The 19997-nt window shown below is 47.5% G+C and overlaps 1 protein-coding gene across 1 annotated transcript; it reads left to right on the top strand.

Moving 5' to 3' along the window:
- Window positions 1-7: 7 nt before the first annotated feature.
- Prkag1 (protein kinase AMP-activated non-catalytic subunit gamma 1) lies at window positions 8-18836 on the top strand. The gene is made up of 12 exons (XM_006974384.4): window positions 8-117; window positions 6026-6071; window positions 15777-15886; window positions 16084-16165; window positions 16260-16318; window positions 16463-16508; window positions 16600-16654; window positions 16999-17125; window positions 17299-17464; window positions 17624-17661; window positions 17889-18035; window positions 18169-18836. The coding sequence occupies exons 1-12, from the start codon at window positions 109-111 to the stop codon at window positions 18274-18276; spliced, it is 993 nt and encodes a 330-aa protein (XP_006974446.1). The 5' UTR covers window positions 8-108; the 3' UTR covers window positions 18277-18836.
- Window positions 18837-19997: the final 1161 nt, after the last annotated feature.

Below are 19997 nucleotides of genomic sequence, written 5' to 3'. Positions count from 1 at the left end.
CTGGGGCTGAGATGGTCTGACGTAGGCGGAAGTGACGCGGACACCGGAAGTGGGGCGGGGTCTGCTGAAAGGGAGCTTTCTAAGCTCAGGAACTGGCGGGCGATTGCGATGGAGTCGGTGAGTGGCGCAGGAGGGCGGCGGGGGGCGCTGTGGAGCCGGAGACCCCCCGCTAGGAGCCGGGAAGGGCCGGGCTTGGTGATGGAGTCCCGGACTCCCTCCTCCGTTTCGGGGGTCGCCTCGACGGGGCCGCACCCGTCCCTGCCTGGCGTCCGCGGTACCCTGGGAGACCGGGCTGTGAGTCTGGAGCCCACGAACGCCGCCGTGATCTTGGCCTCCTGGCCGTGAGTGCCTCGAGCCCTTTCAGAAGTTTGCATGAGAGCGGGGTTGTGAGCCCCGCTTGCAGGGAGCTCCGGGACCCCGTTTGTGCAGCTGTTTACTGCACTTCTTGGCACGGACGTCTGAAAGACTATACTGCATCCAGCCAGGCTACATTCCTTTATAAGTTCTAGAATTGCGGTTTCCGAAAGGAAGGAATCCAAGAGGCCACTGTGTCCCTTGAACAAGTTCAGGTCGTGTCCTGATCAGTGACGCTATGCATGCGTGTTGACACAGCTCGTTCTTGGCGAGCAGCGTTGACCAATGGTGGGAAGTCCCTGTCACCTCTTACAGATGCTGCAGGTTATCTGCTACTTGCTTGACCTCCCTCCTTCTCGGGAGCCTTTCTTTAGCACTCTGAAAACCCTCCCATCGACTTCCTGCTCCAGAGTTTTAACTGTGTATCCTCTGCAGGCAGCTTTGGGTTATCTCTCCTCTCTCTCTCTCTCTCTCTTTCTCTCTCTCTCTCTCTCTCTCTCTCTCTCTCTCTCTCTCTCTCTCTCTCTCCTCTCTCTCTCTCTCTCTCTCTCTCTCTCTCTCTCTCTCACACACACACACACACACACACACACACACACACACAACCGCTGTGTAGCCGAGTAACACCTGCAGGTTCGCTCTTCCTATTTTTTTCTCCTCTTGAGTCAGATACTTGCCCAGAGTAATTTTTGCGCCACGCCTTTGCCTGCAGAGTAGTAATAAATAACTTACAAAGAAGAAAACAGATACAATAGGAAAGTGGTATGCAATTGGTCATACATGCAAGGATTCCGTTTTCTACAGACAGAGCATTTTAAGTAAAAGTAGTCTAATTACATTAAAATTAAAACAGTGCTGTTATTTTTTACTTGTAAATGTATTATGCTATAATGTTTTTAAACTATATTATTATAGTTTTTATGTATATTTCCGAATTTAGCCCTTATGCTTTCTATATACACCGGTTGCAGAGAGAGTGAGACAGAGAGGCAGAAGGAGAGAGATGTTAGTTAAGGTAGACAGACTGTATACTAAGTACTATCAAGATACAAAAAGCTGCCGGCAGTGGTGGCATACCCCTTTAATCTCTCAGCACTAGGGGAGGTAAAAGCAGGTGGATCTCTGTGAGTTTGAGGCTAGCCTGGTCTACAGAGCAAGATCCAGGACAGGCACCAAAACTACACACAGAAACCCTGTCTTGAAAAACCGCGGGGGGGGGGGGGGGGGGGGGGGGGGAAGAAAAGTCAGCCAAGACCAAGTTGGATGTATTGTATGTTGTGCGAAGTTACACACTGTGGGAGCCCATTCTCGGGTTCCTCGTAGCTTTACCCAGCAGGTCCGAATAGAGGGCCTGAGTGCAGGTGTCTGAGATGGTCTGCACTTGGCTGTGCTGGGGGAGGAGGTCTTTTGCTCCACCCCTTGCGTCTCTATAAAAACCCTGGGGCAGAGACAGTCAGGGCCCGTTGGAATAGGTTCCAGGCCCTCTCGAGGCTATCCTTTATTTTCTATCTGTTTATCTCTGCAAGATTCTCTGCAATAAATCCTTCTATCTAATATTTCCTGCTGATCACACTCAAGAAAACTCTGGGGAACTGTGGGGGTGGTGGGTAAACGCCCCACAACACACACATAATTTTTTTTTTGAGACAGGCTCTCAGTAGGTAGCTCAAATCTTCTGCCTCAGTATAAATACCATTCCCAGCTCTGACTTTTGAAATAAGAGGGCCTGTGGAAGATTAATGAGCAAGGCAGTGAGTGTACTTTTGAGAATATTCTTAACAGCTTTCTGTGAATAGACTGAGCCACTTAGAAAGTAAGTTTTTAAGTTTTGAATTTGTGTGTGTGTGTGTGTGTGTGTGTGTGTGTAAGAGAAAAGAAAGATGGGGGTGCACAGGTGGCATGGAATAAATGTGGAGGCCGAGGACAGCTTTCTGGAATTAGTTTTCTCCTTCTGCCATGACAGTGAGTTTGGGGACCAAACTCAGGTCATCCGGCTTATCAGGTTAGCTCTTTTACTCTTCCAGCCGTCTTGCAAGCCTTGGAAAGTATTTTTACGTGGCTAAAGATGGAAATATCTTTAGATCTTTAGATCTTTAGAGCGACTTTGGTTAGGGAACTGAGGAGGCAGTAGATGTGGGGCAAGGAGACGAGAATGCTGTGCAGCTCGGGGGGTGGGGTGGGGGTGGCTTAGTGCCCCCTACAACTGTGGGTTCCGTGCTCCAGCACCATCCAGTGAAGGTTTATGAAAGCTTGGAGGCAGTGCAGGGGTGAGAAGCGGAAGCCTAAGTGAGGGCTGTGAAAATGAACCGAGAGGGATTTGAGGCATTTCAACACCAGTTTAACATCGCGAGCCCTTACATGCTAAGGAGAACGGAAGGACTACAGTCCCAGACACTAGGAAGATAGCAGAATTGCACTGAAAAGGAAAAACTGTCACAGGCTAGCAACAGGAGTGAAGGACAATATTCTGTATTAAAGTAAGTATTATGAACAGTCTCTGGACCATGTGATGGGCACACAACAGGAAACGTAGATGGGGAGTTTGGAAAGCAATTCTGTCTTAGTATCAGACCTAGCCTCTCTGTAGTAATACGTTATACCTGTGTATAAATATAAGTGATATAGTCTTGGTTCCCTAAAACGTTTTGTTTTGGGTGTTTTTGTTGTTATTGTTTTGAGCCGGAGTCTAATGTAGCACAGGCTAACCTTGAATTCACTCTGTAGCGGAGGCTGGTCATGAACTCCTTATCCTTCCAACTCCACCTCCTGAACACTGGGAATGGAGTTGTAACGGGGCCCTCTGTCCCCCGTCTTAGTGAAGGAAGAGGTGAGTGGACATAATTTGCCCACTTGTGGAGAAACAGGATAAAAAGCATGTTTGACTGTGTCTGTGACGACTAGCTTTGTCAACTTGATACAACCTGGAATTGCCTGGGAAGAGAGTCTCAGTGAGGGTTTGCCTGTCACATTGGGTTGGCCTGTGGGCGTGTCTGCGGAGTTTTGTCTCAGTTAATCGATGTGGGAAGACCTAGCCCACCGTGGGCAGTGCCATTCTCTAGGAGGAAGGTCCTAACCCGTGTAAGAGCGGACAGATGAGAACACAGCAGGCGAAGGGGCGTGTATCCACTCCTTCCTCTCTGCCCTTGACTGGATGCCGTGCAGTCTGCTGTCTGAAGTTCCTGCTGCTGTGGCCTCCCCACAAGGATGGGCTGTAGCCTGGAGTTGTCAGCCCAAAATAAGCCCCTTCTCCCCTAAATTGCAAAGTGCTATCAGGTTGTTTTACCACACAACAGAAGAGAAACTACAACATCTCTAACTTTTTTTGATATCCATATCTCTACCTGTATATCTTGTGCATCTCTCGGTCTTAGGTTTACATCATTATTTATAAAATTTCTTTAAACTATAAATTCTGTAAAGTGCCCCTGCTGGGGCAGTCAAACACAAGGTATAAGGTAGTTGAGGCTTCTGGGAATTTATAATCTGTTTCTGTAGATAACGCCCTACATGACTGTAGCACAGTGTGATGTGGGTTGAGAGGAGGGTGCCGTCACTTTCGGAGTAGCTGCTTCTGCCTGTGCCTTTGTGTAGATCATGAGACGGATGCATGCATCTTTACTGGGGAAGCACCCGCTCCGGTTTTAAGCAATGAGACTGTTGTTTGGCAATGAGTCTTGCCAGAAAAGCCGGACCAGGCTGCTGGTTTTATCAAGCTCAGAGAAGAGAGGAGGATTAGTTGTTCACCTCAGTGCACTTGCTCGTCTCAGTGTCCTGGAGGGAGATTTGGGGTCGTCCTGCCCACTTCACCCAAGGCCTTTCACTTCGTACCACTGCGTAAGCTATGAAAGGGAAATGATTCTGTGTGTAGGGGACATCACCAGAGCAGATGGAGCCAAAGTATGGATGACAGGAGATACACATTTTCATGATCCCTCCTGGGTTCCTAGATAGCAATACAATTTCCAATGTTCCAGTGAGAGCTCTGTGAATGATCTTCTGTGTAAGATCTCTCTCTCTCTCTCTCTCTCTCTCTCTCTCTCTCTCTCTCTCTCTCTCTCTCTCTCTCTCACTCACTCACTGGGGTTTCTCTGTGAAGCTCTGGTCATCCTGGAACTTGCTCTATAGACCAGGCTGGCCTTGAACTCCGAGATCCACCTGCCTCTGCCTCCAGTGCTGGAATTAAAGGCATGCACCACCACACCCAGCCCAGGATTTTTAGTGTTAACTCCTGTTTTGTTTGGAGATTTTGGGGACAGATTCTTACTGTGTAGCCCTGGCTAGTCTGGAGTTCACTATGAAAACCGGGCTGGTCTCACACTCGCTATGATCCCACTGTCTCTGCCTCCTAAGTGCTGATATTACAAACATGCTCTACCACAGCTGTTTTTAGACTTAATGTTTTTTTCTTTTTAAGGTTTATTTATTTATTATGTATGCAGTGTTCTGTCTGCATGTATGCCCACAGGCCAGGAGAGGGCACCAGCTCTCATTGTAGATGGTTGTGAGCCACCATGTGGTTGCTGGGAATTGAACCCGGGTCCTCTGGAAGAACAGCCAGGGCTCTTAACCTCTGAGCCATCTCTCCAGCCCTTGTTTTGTTTTGTTTTGTTTTTTCTTGTTTTTTTTTGAGACAGGGTTCCCAGTTTGGAGCCTGTCCTGGATCTCACTCTGTAGACCAAGCTGGCCTTGAACTCACAGAGATCCGCATGGCTCTGCCTCCCGAGTGCTGGGATTAAAGGTGTGTGCCACCACCGCCCCAGCTTAGACTTAATGTTTTGTTTTGCATTGTAATATATACTTGTAATCCTGACACTAGGAAGGCTAAGGCAGGAGGATTTCAAGTTTAATCTCAGCTTTGTTAGTCTACACATTGAAATATTACCTTAAATAACCAGCCAACCAACCAACAAATAAAGACCTAATATTTCATCAGAAGTGTGTTCTATAAGAATGTAAGCTCTGCTGGGTGGTGGTGACGCCCTCCCTTAGTCCCAGGAGGCAGAGGCAGGTGGATCTCTGTGAGGTCCAGGACAGCCAGGGATATACAAAGAAAGTCTGTCTTGAAAAACCAAAACCAAAGAAAGACACATGAGCTTTGGAGTTCCTGCTCGACCCTTTAGCGGCCCTGTGAGCTTGGGCAGGAGGTTCCGTACGGACTCTTGACTCTCTTTTCTGCTGTTAATAAGGGTTTGCCTCAGGGTTGTTAGAAAGACTAGCTGAGGTATTATTTCTTTCTGTCTTTTGAGGGGACGTTGAGACCGAGTCTCGTGTAGCCCAGGCTAACCTCAAATCTGTTGTGTAGCCAAGGCTCCTCTGGAGCTCCTGATTCTCCCTTCTTCACCTCCCACGTGGTAGGCGCCACCACACTCAACTGAAGTGATATTTCTTGAAGAGCCTTGCCCTGCTGTACTTTTTTTTTTTTAAACAATGCTGGGAATTGAACTTAGGGCCTCACACATATTCTACCACTGATCTGTATCCCTAGCCATACCAGCTTTTTTTGTGTGTGTCTTTTTGAGACAGAGTTTTGCTTATATAGTAGCCCAGGCTGGCCTGGCTTCAAGTTCATGATGCTGTTCCCACATTAGCCTTCCGAGTAGCCTTTTTCTAATGTGAGGCCAAGAGAGTGTGGAGTCTCAGTTAAGGTAACTGTGCTTTTCTTGTCTTCCAGGTCGCTTTAGAGAGCTCCCCAGCTCCGGAGAATGAGCACTCTCAAGGTACGTGTATCACGAAGTCAGCTGAGGAAAGGAGTCCACATGTGAGAGCCGTAGCCTGACCTTGTCTTCGGCGATCCTTTTGAATGTCTAGGGAAAGAGGCAGGATGTCTGGGGATGTGGCTCAGTGGCAGAGCACTTGCCTAGCATGTGGGCAGCCATAGGTTCAAGCCCCAGCCACACAAATGAATGAAAGAATCAATTTGCCACTTCTCTGGGAAAGGATTTGCCTGGAAGCACTCTTATTTTTCCTAAGAATTTTACCTTTATTGCGTTAGACACACATTTTCCCAAAAGATTAAAATACAGACTGAGTATAAATTTCAAGAGATCATGTAGTGGGGCTGGAGAAATGACTCGGTTCCGTGTTTTAAGAGCATGTCCTATGCAATCCTGAGGACTGGAGTTCAGATCCCATAGCCTTAGGTGTTCCACGTAGCCTGTAGCCCAAACTCCAGGGGAGTTCGAGACAGAAGGATCATGGGGACTTGCTGGTTGTACCTTGACAGTGAAAACGAGTTCCAGCTTCAGGGAGAAACCCTGCCTCCGAGGAATAGGTGGAGGATGATAGAGAATGACACCCGATACCTTCTTCTAGACCCCACAAAGGAACAGCACTTGATTATACTCTCTATGTCAACAATTTTCGGTTTCTGTGAGTCTTACTATTTAGATCTTGGCCCTCCTACACAGAACCTTTCAGATACTTAGGATATACACACACACACACACACACACACACACACACACACACACACACACACACACACGTATATATCTATTTTAGATAACAGGGTCTTGTGTAGCCCAGGCTGAGCTTAAATTTGATTTGTAGCTGTGCTGGACAGTTTTATGTCAACCTGACTCAAGCTAGAGTCATCTCAGAGGAGGGAACCTCAACTGAGAAAATGACTCCGTAAGATCGGGCTGCAGGCAAGCCTGTAGGGCATTTAATTAGTGATTCATGTGGGAGGGACCAGCCCATGGTGGGTGGTGCCATCCCTGGGGTCCTGAGTGATCTAAGAAAGCCATGTTGAGCAGGCCAGTAAGCAGCTCCCCTCCATGGCCTCTGCATCAGCTCTTGGCTCTAAGTTCCCTCCTGGTTTGAGTTCCTGCCTTGGTTTCCCCCAGTGGGCTGTCGGTCACAGTGTGTCACCACAGTGACAGAAACCCTAAGACAGTAGTTGAAGATGGCTTTGAACCTCTGATCATCTTGTCTTCCACCCCCTAAGCACAACGATGCCAATTTTCAGGGCTGGAATTGAACCCAGGGCTTTGTGCACACTAGGCAGGTGTTCTGACAACTGAGGTACACCCCAGCCTGGAATCCCTTTATAGATTTTAAAAGATGTTTTGTTTGTTTATGTCTATGTGAGGTTTTTTGTCTGCATGTATGTCTGTGTACCACATGTGTGCCTAGTCCCTGTAGAGGCCAGAAGAGGGTGTTGGATCCTGAGACAGAGTTAACAGGCAGTTGTGAGCTACCATGTAGGTGCAGAGAAATGGCCCTGAGTCCTCTGGAAGAGCAGCCAGTGTCTTCTGAGTCATCTCTGCAGCCCCCCCCCCAAGCCCTCCCTTTTTAAAAATGTCTTTTACCTGTTTGCTGATGAAATGTTCTTTTACCTGAGTATATTATATTGTTATCGAGGTTTTGTTCTGTGTACAGGTTCCCTGTACTTTTACCTGAGTATATTATATTGTTATCGAGGTTTTGTTTTGTGTACAGGTTCCCTGTACCTTCCTCCAGTCATCCATTTGTTTGTTTCCTTGTACTATGTTTGGTGTGGGGGACAATGTGGGTCACTATTTTACACTAAAAAATTATTTTACGTGTATGAGTGTTTTTTGCCTGCCTGCATTGTCTGTGTATCGTGTATGTGCTGATGCCTGTGGAGGTCAGGAGAGGGTGTTGGATCCTCTAGAACTGGAGTTACAGATGCTTATGAGCCACCATGTGTGGATGCTGAGAACTGAACTCCGGTCCTCTGTGAGAACAAGAAGCCATCTCTCCACCCCTACACCTTTTTAGATGCTTGTGAATCCTTGGTTTAAACAAAATTCAGTGGGAAAGCTCTTGCTTTTGAAGTGTGAGGACTGGAGTTTGGATTTCCAGAACTCAGGTAAACGCTGAGCAGGTATGGCCTGTAATCCCAGCACTCAGGAGTCAAAGATGGCTCCCCAGAGCAAACTGTTGTCCAGACTCGTAAAGACTACGGAGACTGCTCAGTAAATGAAGTAGAAGGAGAGTGATTGATCAAGGAACACACCTAACATCAAGCTTGAGTTTCCACACACACATGCATATGCACAGACATTCACATGCATACGTGGGAAAAACAGGGTTCCAGCAACACACTCAGATGTACAGAAACACAACATTTTAAAAAAGAGGTCGTCAGCTGGGCAGTAGTGGTGCATGCCTTGAAGGGAGGCAGAGGCAGGTAGATCTCTGTGAGTTGGAGGCCAGCCTGGTCTACAGATGAATTCCAGGACAAACAAGGCTACACAGAGAAACCCTGTTTCAAACAGCAAAAAAAAAAAAAAAAAAAAAAAAGCCCAGTATCCAAGAAAATCCAAGGACATATTAATAAGACTTCTGTGAGTTTTTGACAAGAATTTTAAGTTGTTCTGTTTTATTGGATTAAAAAAAATCAGCTGGGTAGTGGTCTTGCATGCCTTTAATCTTAGCACTCAGGAGGCAGAGGCAAACTCTGAGTTTGAGACCGGTCTGGTCTACAGAGTGAGTTCTAGGAGAGCCAGGGTGACAGAGAAACCCTTTGTCTTAGTTAGGATGTCTATTGCTGTGGAAAGACACCATGACCACGGCAACTCTTTTTTTTTTTTTTTTTGGTAATTAATTAATTAATTTATTTTTATATTATCAGCTTGATACAGTACAAATTCTTATCCTAATAGTGAAATGTTTCATCGAGGCTTGCCCAGTGATTGAGTAAAACCAAAACTTATTATAAGCCACAGTCATCCTAGGGTCCCCCCTGCTATGTAGCCTCCCTGGTTCTGTGGGTTGCAGTCTGATTGTTCTTTGCTTTATATCTAGAATCCACTTATGAGTGAGTACATACCATATTTGTCCTTCTGGGTTTGGGTTACCTCACTCACGATGATATTTTCTAGTTCCATCCATTTGCCTGCAAATTTCATGCTGTCATTGTTTTTCTCTGCTGAGTAGTACTCCATTGTATATATGTACCACATTTTCTTAATCCACGGGCATCTAGGTTGTTTCCAGGTTCTGGCTATTACGAATAATGCTGCTATGAACATAGTTGAGCATGTGTCCTTGTGGTGTGATTGAGCATTCCTTGGGTATATGCCCAAGAGTGGTATGGCTGGGTCTTGAGGTAGATCGATTCCCAATTTTCGACCACAGCAACTCTTATAAAGGAAAACATTTAATTGGGCCTGGTTTACAAGTCAGAAGTGTAGTCCATTGTCATCATGGCAGGAAGCATGGTGGCATGCAGGCAGACGTGGTGCTGGAGAAGGAGCTGACAGTTCTACATCCTGATCCAAAGGCAGCAGAAAGAAAGAGAGCCACTGGGCCTGGCTTGGAGTTTTGAAACCGCAAAGCCTACCCGCAGAGAGACACGTCCTCCAACAAGGCTACCCCTGCTCCAACAAGGCCACATCTTCTAATGCCACTCCTTAAGCATTCAGCTTGATTCTATGGGGGCCATTCTTATTCAAACCACCACACCCTCCCTGTCTTGAAAAACAAAAAACAAATCAGTGTCATTGTAGGCTACATCATCTAGATGACTTTTCATCATTGAATACTGCACATGATATCAATGCCTGTTGTGTGTTTCTGAGTACATCTGTGGTAGCTCCAAGGCAGGCAGCAGAAACTCAGTTTATGTGGATGAAGCAGATGAGGTGGACTAAATATGACAAGCAACAACTTATAAATCTTGTGTCCCACTTAAAAGGAGACAGCAACTATCTATATCTGCTCAATTAAGACCTATTTTTGCCAGATCTCATTTTTGTAAAGAAACTGAGAATTTGGATTTTTATGTAAATTTGTAGAGTTTTTAAATTTGGAAAGTGATTTAAATTATTTTTAAAACTGGGAAATCCAAATTCAATACGCGTGTGGGCTTCTGACTTATAATGATAGCATCTAACTCTGTGTAGTATATCTTCGGCTGGTGTCTAAGGCTGTCTTGGTATCTGTGAGTTGGGTTTTCATGTTTGAGAAACAATGGAAGTCTTCCAGTTACCATGGTAGGTTGAGTGCCTACATCCACCTTCAGTCCTCCTTTGAGAAACAGAGCAAAGGGCTCAGAGATAGCTCAGCCATTAAGAACGCACTCTCCTAGAGGACCTGGTTTCCTACCTCCAATGGCAGCTCACAAGGTCTTGTCTGTAATTCCGGTTCCCGGGGATCTGATGCCCTCTTCTGGCCGCCACAGGGACTGCATGAACATAAAATCAAAATCAAAATCCTGGGCTGATGAGGCTCAGCAGGTAAAGCTGCTTGCCGTTCGGGCCTGGCAACCCGAGTTTGATACCCAAACCCTCAAAAGGTGGGAGGGGAGAACCAGCTGCACAAGGCGGTCCTCACACGCCTTGGCATGTGCACATGTATGCATGCACACACAACTACCCTAGAGGACTTTTTCTTTTTTAGTACAAACCTACAAAAATAAGAACAGGGGAGAGAACTGTAGAAATGGGTTGTGGAGCCGGGCGGTGGTGGCGCACGCCTTTAATCCCAGCACTCGGGAGGCAGAGGCAGGCGGATCTCTGTGAGTTCGAGGCCAGCCTGGTCTACCAAGTGAGTTCCAGGAAAGGCTCAAAGCTACACAAGAGAAACCCTGTCTCAAAAAACCAAAAAAAAAAAAAAAAAAAAAAAAAAAGAAAAGAAAAGAAAAAAAAAAAGAAAAAAGAAGAAGAAAGGAAAGAAAAGAAAGAAAGAAAAGAAATGGGTTGTGGAAGCTGGAAAGTGTGTGGGAGATAATTAAATGACTTAGCTGACCCGAGGATGGTGCATTGTAGTTAACAGTAAAGAAAGTTTGAAAGTATAAGGAACAGACATCCCAAGACCGACTGTCTCGTGGCGTACTGCTGCGCTGCGGGTCCTCCCACCCAGGTTCCTCCCACCCAGGCCGAGACTCCGGGTGTGGAGAGCAGCTCACACACTGTACTGAAAACCAGAACCTGAAGTAAACTATGCTGGATGCTGAGCCTCCCCCATTCAGCCTCCAGAAGACTAACCAGAAAAGACTTCAGTCTTCCAGGCTCAGGGTTAAAGGATCATCTGTAGACTCTCTTTGACAGGAAATCCTACAAACACAAGTACTGGATGTTCTCTAAATGGCTCACAATCAACAGCCTCGTTTATGCATTTAGAGCCTCCAGTTGGCATTCAAGTGTTCCCACTTAAGATACGATTTAGATAAAATGTGCGGAAATAGAATTGGAAGCCTGTTTCTGGTGTGCCACGGGCACATGTGGAGGCTTGTGCTTGATATCAGGTGACTTCTGTCAGTCACTCTTCCCCACTCTTGACTGAGGTGGGGTCTCCCTAAACCACAACTCGACAGTCGTGACTGTCTGCCGTCAGTTTACCCTGGGTTCCTCTGTCTGTGCTTCCCAGGCTTTCACACAGGTTCTGACACTTGGGGTAAGCCCCTTTTCACTGAACCATGGCCCAGCTCCTGATCCTGTTTTAAACCAAGATTAGCAGACATCTAAAGAGAGTACTTAAAAGGTGGTCCAACTGTTTCCTGTTCCACAAAGAAACAGACAGAAAAGGTCAACTGGAGGGAAAACCAGTGTACAGGGAGCAGAACTTTGATAATAATGTAATATGTTCAAGTAAAAAACCATATTTTGCCCAGCGTGGTGGTATGTGTCTTTAATCCCAGCACTTGGGAGGCAGAGGCAGGTGAATCTCTGTGAGTTTGAGGTCAGTCTGGTCATTATAGCAAGTTCCAGGACAGCCAGGGAGAGACCCTGTCTCAAAAAGAAAAAAAGGAATTACAACAGATTTGAGAGGATCCGTGTAGAAAGTCTAGTGTCTAAATCACAAGAGTCACAGAAAGAGAAAAGGGCACAGTCAAGATAAACACTTGACAGTCCCAGAACTGAAAAACACTGCCACTCCTACCGAAAGAAAACCCACTGAATATTCAGTACAACAGATGAGCCCGATCCACCCAAAGAGAGCAGGAGATTTCAAAGAGAAGAGCCCATGAGTTTGCAGAGAGGAAAAAATAACTCATGGAAGGTTCAGGAACGACTAGGAAAGCAGTGTTAGCGGATAACAGGCGATGGTGTGATGCCTTCCACATGCTGTGGGAAATGAGTTCTAACCCAGCACTCCAGCCAAGCACGTGATAAATCCGAGAAGGATGAGGGTAGAATAGCGACATCTGCAGGCTCCCAGGTCTCAAATGTCCTCCATACCCGTTCCTTCCTCAGAAAGCTGCTGGAAGATAGGCCCTGTGAAAACAAGGGGCAACAATAAAGTGTGTAAACAAGGGATACAAGAAACAAGAGTCCAGACAGAGGAAGGTATGGAAGTGGCCTCCTGGACAGTGGGAAGGAAAGACCAAGGTGGCAGGGCAGAAGTCTTCAAGGAGACATCTTTTGATATTCCAAAGTGATAGAATAATGCTTCTGAATTTCCCGAGATTCGACTAATTGGTAGGCTTGGGTTTGAATCAGTTGTGAGTACTGCATATATAGAAAATTTGAACACACAAAAGAATAAGGCCAGTGTTAACTCCAGGGGTGATAGAAAGTACCAAAGAAAGAAAATGGCTTTTATTTACTTATTATTGTTTTCAGTTGTGTGTGTGTGTGTGTGTGTGTGTGTGTGTGTGTGTGTGTGTGTGCGCGCGCGCACATCCGAGTGCAGGTGACTGACCACACAGAGGCCACAGGTGTCTGATGTCCCTGGAGCTGGAGTTACAGGTGTTGTGGGCCGTCTGATGTGGCACTGGGAAGAAGAGCAATGTCGCCTTAGCCACTGAGCCATCTCCCCAGCTCCAAGAAAAAGGTTCTTATTTAACTTAGCTCTGACAAAGACTATTTGGTCAAAATGGTTTAAATACTGATGTCACCAGCATTAGGATTTAACTCCCGGAAGGATGGGGGCTGCAAAATGAAGGCACTTGATGTCAGTTTGGAAAGAGAGCTCACAGTTCTTGTCTTTTTAGGAAGGTAATGATGGAAAGTGAAATGAAGTCAGAGAGCGAGCGGCAGTGTGAGCATGCACAGGAACAAGAGCAGTCTGGGTGCGGGGGTGCACACTTGGGACCCCAGTACTCAGGCCAGGCAAGGTGTGAGACCGGCTTTGTAGTGTGTTTGCTCCACCCATGACCTTGGGCTATAGGGCGGGAAGGAGGTGGTGCTTCCCGCCTTCCCAGTGACCTGTCAAAAGACAGGCAAGGTGGCTCAGCTGGTAAGAGCACCGACTTCCATTCCAAAGGACCCAGGTTCAATTCTCAGCACCCACACGAATGCATCTAGCCTCAGTGTGCTATCACGCCCAGGAGCCACATGGCCCTTCTCTCCTCTCCTTTAAAGAGGTCACGACATAGCTTGAGCTATATAGTAAGACCCTGGCTTTAAAAAAAAAAGCACTGGCTGGAGAGATTGTTCAGTGGCAAAGAGCACTGGCTGCTCTTTCAGAGGACCTGGGTTCAATTCCCAGCACCCATATGGTGGTTCACAACTATCTGTTGGCCTCCAAGGATACCAGGCATGCAGGCAAAACACCCGTACACATAAATAAAAATGAAAAGCTAAAAAAAAAAAGCACTGTCAAGGCCCCTCAAGAGATATTCCCTCAGTGGGTGTATTATTTCATACCTGTAAGAGCTAGAGGCAGGAAGATCAGCTCAAGGTCATTCTTGGCTACATAGGGAGTTTGAATCTTGCTGTGTTACTTGAGAACCTGCCTCAAAAATAAAAATGAAACTGATAGGAGCCACGTGTGGTAGTGTTTGTCTATAATCCCATCACTGGAGAGACACACGGGGATCTGGGCTTCATTCTGCTTTCAGAACTAGCCCGTCCCAAAGCCTGTCCCGAGATATTGAGGGCTGGGAATGCAGTGTAGTGGTGTGATGCTTGCCCGACGTTACCTAGGTTTGCTCCCTAGCACTGGGAGAAAAAAACTACTAGATTTCTTTCTTTCTTTCTTTCTTTCTTTTTTTTTTTTTTTGAGGCAGCATTGCTATAGCACTGGCTGTAGACCAGGCTGGTCTCCAATTCAGACATCCCCCTGCCTCTGCCTCCTAGGTGCTGGGATTAAAGGCGTGCAAGACCACCACCACCTGGTTTTTTGCTTTTTTGAGACAGGGTTGCTCTGTGTAGCTTTGGTGCCTGTCCTGGAACTCACTCTGTAGACCAGGCTGGCCTGGAACTCACAGAGATCCGCCTGCCTCTGCCTCACTAGTGATGGGATTAAAGGCGTGTGCCACCACTGCCCGGCTTAGAAATAATTTTTTAAAAACCAGCTGGGGTGCTGGGAGTCTAGTACAGAATTAGGCAGGGCTCAGCGTATTTCTTGCCACTCACTCAGTGATATGACCTTGAACAGTTCATTTAACTGGTCTGCATGTGTTTTCTCACCTAAAACCCAAGGATAATACTTAATAGAACAATAAGCATTCAGAGATGCAGGTTGTTGTTGTTGTTGGTGGTGGTGGTGGTGGTAGCACTCAACTTTAATCCCAGCACTCAGGAGGCAGAGGTAGGAAGATCTGAGTTTGAGGCCAGCCTGGGCTACAGTGAGTTCCAGGACAGCCAGGGCTACACAGAGACACCCTGTCTTGAAAAAAGGGGGGAAAGGGGTGGGATGTTAAATGATGCAGCACTTTTAAGTATATATTATAGTACATAGAACATCCAGAGTATTGTTTTACAGGGTTGCCTTTCCAGTTTAGAGCAAGCAGTTAAAAAACATGGGCTGCCAGGCATGGCGTTGCATGCCTGAAATCCCAGCACTTGGAGAACTAAGGCAGGAAGATTACTACAGGCTTGAGGCGAGCCAGGACTACATAGCAAGACTCTATCTCAAGAAAATGAAGGGGCTGCAGAGTTGGGTCAGCAGAAGAACACTGGCTTTTCTTCCAGAGGACTCAAGTTCAATTCCCAGCACCCACATGACAGCTCACAACCGTCAGTACCTCTCAGGGGCTCCAACTCCCTCTTGGCCTCATCAGGCACCAGGCACACATGGCGCACAGATATACAAGTAAACACCATACACACAAGAAAAAAATTATTTAAAAATCAAAACCAAAGACCTTACAGTTATTTAAGAAGCAAGAAAAGAAATGTGTAAACCAGAAGAATGGAGGTGAATGTAGCCAGGCCCTCCCTGAGGGTTTCTGACTCACACCGTGGTGCTGAGCGTTCTGGCCAAGGAGAGTGAGCACTTGGCATTGTTAGAGATGTCCTTGCCGAACCAGGAGTTTCCCACCTGCAGGTCGTCAACAAATGTAAAGAAGTTTGCTTGATATCTCATCTTCGTTAAGAAAAGATAAATGAAAAATGTTAAGTAGGAAGAAAAACTCTAATGAAAAGATGAGAAACAATACAAACCAAAACTCCCTTCCTTCGGAGTTGAGAAACTGGAACTCTTTTTTTTTTTTATTTCTATCTCTTGTGATTGTGAGTTCTTGCATAAAAGAAAGACACCACCTTTCCGCCTTTTCCCCTGTGCAGAGACCCTGGAATCGAACAACGGCGTGTACACTTCCTTCATGAAGTCTCACCGCTGCTACGACCTGATCCCCACAAGTTCCAAGTTGGTTGTGTTCGATACTTCCCTGCAGGTGGGTCAGGTCCCTTTTCCCCGTTCCCCAGAGCCGCTGGTTCCATGCCCCGTCGTCACACTTGGTGCTTCCACGCGCCAGCCCTGCTTTCTTACCACACGCCAGCCCTGCTTTCTTACCACACGCCGACCCTGCTTTCTTACCACGCGCCAGCCCTGCTTTCTTAGCGCCTTAGGATCTTACTCTCTTGGCTATAGGTGAAGAAGGCCTTCTTTGCCCTGGTGACTAACGGTGTTCGAGCTGCCCCCCTGTGGGATAGTAAGAAGCAGAGTTTTGTGGGTAAGCAGAAGTTTCTGGAACACGCCCGTTGGCATCTTTTGCCGGTCAAGAAGATGCCTTGAGCTGTGCTGAGAGCTCTTGTCTTGGCTTCTAGGAATGCTGACCATCACTGACTTCATCAATATCCTGCACCGATACTATAAGTCAGCCTTGGTAAGGCAGTGAGCCTCCAGAGCAAACCACACCCTACCTCTGGTCCTCACCTGGTGCCCATCATGCCTGGTTTTCCCTCCAAGCAAAGCCCCTGGGTTAATGAAAAGGGAGAGCAAGTCTCTGATCTGCTGCTTCTGCTTCTAGGTACAGATCTATGAGCTGGAAGAACACAAGATAGAAACTTGGAGAGGTACGTAAGGAATAGAGGTGGTGAGGGATGGAGGGCTTCCTGGGAGCCACTTTACGGGGCAGTGTTTTATGAACCACCCCTTTCCCTCCAGAGGTGTACCTCCAGGACTCCTTCAAGCCACTCGTCTGCATTTCTCCAAATGCCAGGTCAGTTCCGGCTGTGTGTCCATCCCTCAACCCCTGGAGGCCGGAGCAGGGAGAGGGAGGACTTCTTCCAGTGTGCACAGCCGTGCCTCATCTTCCCCATAGCCAAGCCTGGCCTTGATCGTAATCTTACTGCAGAGCTCAGGCTGGCCCGAGTTACGATTCTCCCGCTTGTCCCTCACGCTGGCGGGACACACACCACACACCCAGCCACATCACTCCACGTTAAGTCTGGTCGAGCACTGCCCTTTCCTCGGACCACGAGTTTCCCTGTCCGTAAACACACTGTAAGGAGCGGTACAGTTTAACGCCGTGGAACCTAACCTTGACCTTCTACCTTTTCGTAGCTTGTTTGACGCTGTGTCTTCATTAATTCGAAATAAGATCCACAGACTTCCGGTTATTGACCCAGAGTCAGGCAACACCCTGTACATCCTTACTCACAAGCGCATCCTCAAGTTCCTCAAGTTGTTTGTAAGTGCACTTAACGCAGCTCACATGTCTTATATGCTGGATTGGAGGCACACACTCAGCAAATTGGGGGGCCTTAAAAGTCAAGCCGAGTCAGTGTTTGGGTTCTGAGGATTGAACCCAGCACTTCGTGCTCTACCACAGAGCCCCCTGAAAGCCGATGATTCTTCCCTCAGATCACTGAGTTCCCCAAGCCCGAGTTCATGTCTAAGTCTCTGGAAGAGCTACAGATCGGCACCTATGCCAACATCGCTATGGTGCGCACGACCACGCCCGTCTACGTGGCGCTGGGCATCTTCGTTCAACACCGAGTCTCCGCCTTGCCTGTGGTGGATGAGAAAGGTGAGTGACTGGGAAAGAAGGGGGGGGGGGGTTCCCAGCTCTGGGAAAACCTGCTTCCTCTCAGCTCGGCTGGAGGGCGAGCCTGTGGGTGGAAAGAGCTTTGGCTACCAGATATTTTTCTTTTCTTTTTTTTTTTCTGAGCTGCCTCTGTTTCCCTAGGGCGTGTTGTGGACATCTACTCCAAGTTTGATGTGATTGTGAGTGACAGTGGAGGGGCGGGGAGGGAGGGGCGGGGAGCAGCAGGGGGTCTTCCTCTACGTCAGCCGTCAGCCGCTTCTGTGCTCCGAATCCTGTCTGGACAGTAGCTGAACAGACTGGTTCTGGCTTGTGGGCAGAGCTGAGGCGTGCCTCAGTCTCTCTAGTGAGACTGGGTTGGTCCAGGGTTCGGGAACGGGCCCCGTTTCAAGTGCACCCCCACCTCCAGAATCTGGCAGCAGAAAAGACCTACAACAACCTAGACGTGTCCGTGACAAAAGCCCTCCAACATCGGTCCCACTACTTTGAGGGTGTTCTCAAGTGCTACCTACACGAGACCCTGGAAACCATCATTAACAGGCTGGTGGAAGCGGAGGTAGGAGGCCAGCCCCCCTCAAGCAGCTAGTGGGGAGCGGCCTGGAGAATGGTGTTTTCAAAGAGGGCCGGGACTGAGGCGCTCACCCTAACTGAAGTTGGCACTAACACTGCTTCTCGTGGCTCTGTGCCAGGTTCACCGTCTGGTGGTGGTGGATGAGAATGATGTGGTCAAGGGCATTGTGTCGCTGTCGGACATCCTGCAGGCTCTGGTGCTCACAGGGGGAGAGAAGAAACCCTGAGCACGACCCCTCGCTGCCTCCCGGGAGCTCTGGGAATCAGATGAAATCCTGGGAGAACCGAGTCTGTTCCCTCGGGAGCTCCATGCCCACTGTCTGGAACTAGAGGAGACGGGGATGAGGAGAAAGGACTTTTAGCTTCCCTTACCATCATGTGTACATTTGAGACAACGCTGAGCCCAGCCAATCCTAGTCCTGTGCCCTTAGACATAGCCCTTCTCGGGGAACCATGGGCTTGGTGCTCCTCAGGCAGATTCTGATCTCTACGAGATCCCTACACCTCACCGTGCCCCAGCTCCGCCTCCGCCCTTACTCCACCAAAGATAATGGCTCCACAAAATCTTCTTAAAAATATTTTTATTCATCCTGCTTCATTTGTGTGGAGGAGGCTGAGTCCATTTAATGTCACTTCTTCCCATAAATCTTGGGAGGTGCGTGTCTGGGTTCCTGTGCTCTGTGCATGTGGAGGCAGATGGCTGTGTGGAGGAGGGCAATGGGTAGGTAGCCAAGATTAATGCTTTTTGTAGCAAATCTAATTAAATGACAAGGTTTTCATCATGGTATTGCAGTGTTTGATTTCTGCATTTGATAGACACTGTTTCAACAACCTTCCTACCTTATAAAGCTACTTCACCTCATCAATAACAACAGTAATGATACTACACACAAAAGCACATGTTCTCAATGGTTTAACTGTACAGGTTGTATGGGACTCTTAAGTGTTTAGGACTTGGGAGAATTTATTTATTTATTTATTTATTTTGGTTTTTCGAGACAGGGTTTCTTCATGTAGTTTTGGTGCCAGTCCTGGATCTCGCTCTGTAGATAAGGCTGGCCTCGAACTCAGAGAGATCTGCCTGGCTCTGCCTCCCAAGTGCTGAGATCAGAGGCGTGCGCCGCCTGGCAATTTTTTTTTTTTTTTTTTTTTGAGACAGGATTTTGTACTATAGGTAGATCAGGCTGGCCTCAGATTTGTAGCAATCCTCCTGCCTCCAACTCTTAAGTACTGGGATTATAGGCACATGCTGCTGCATTCAGGGTCTGACTTTAAAAAAAAAAATCTTTGTGAGCCAGGCATGGTAGCACAAGCCTTTAATCCCAGCACTCAGGAGGCAGAGGCAGGTGGATCTCGAGTTCCAGGCCAGTCTGGTCTACAGAGTGAGTTCCAGGACAGCCAGGGCTACACAGAGAAACCCTATCTAGAAAAAAACAAAAACAAGAACAAAAAACCTTTGTGTGTGCCTGTGTGTAGGCAAGTGGTAGCTGAAGGACAGCCTTGGGTGACAGTCCTCACCTTCTACCTTAGGTGACAGTCTTTGTTTTTGAGACACTGTCTTTCATTGGCTTGGGATTTCATGATGTAGGCAAGAGTAGGTGGCCGGCAGACTCCAGGACCCATGGGATTAAAAGCACATGCCACCACATGTGGCTTTTTATGTAGGTTCTGGGGATCTGAACTCGGTGCCTCAGCCTTTTGAGATGAAGATTCTACAGATTGAGCCGTCTCAGCACCTTCTCCAGTTCTATTTGGTTGGTTGGTTGTTTATTTGGTTGGTTTGGTTTTTCAAGACAGGGTTTCTCTGTGTAGTCCTGGCTGTCCTGGAACTCACTGTGCAGATCTGCCTGCCTCTGCTCCTCAGATACTGTGATTAAAGTCCTCCGCTGCCTCTGCCGCCGCCGCTGCCACTCAGCAACCTTTTCCAGTTTTAAGAGAATTTAAAACT

This window comes from Peromyscus maniculatus, chromosome 20 (genome assembly GCF_049852395.1).
Source record: "Peromyscus maniculatus bairdii isolate BWxNUB_F1_BW_parent chromosome 20, HU_Pman_BW_mat_3.1, whole genome shotgun sequence".
NCBI classification, from domain to species: Eukaryota; Metazoa; Chordata; class Mammalia; order Rodentia; family Cricetidae; genus Peromyscus; species Peromyscus maniculatus.
The sequence above is the reverse complement of the archived record's forward strand: the minus strand, read 5'-3'. Positions and strand labels throughout refer to the sequence as shown.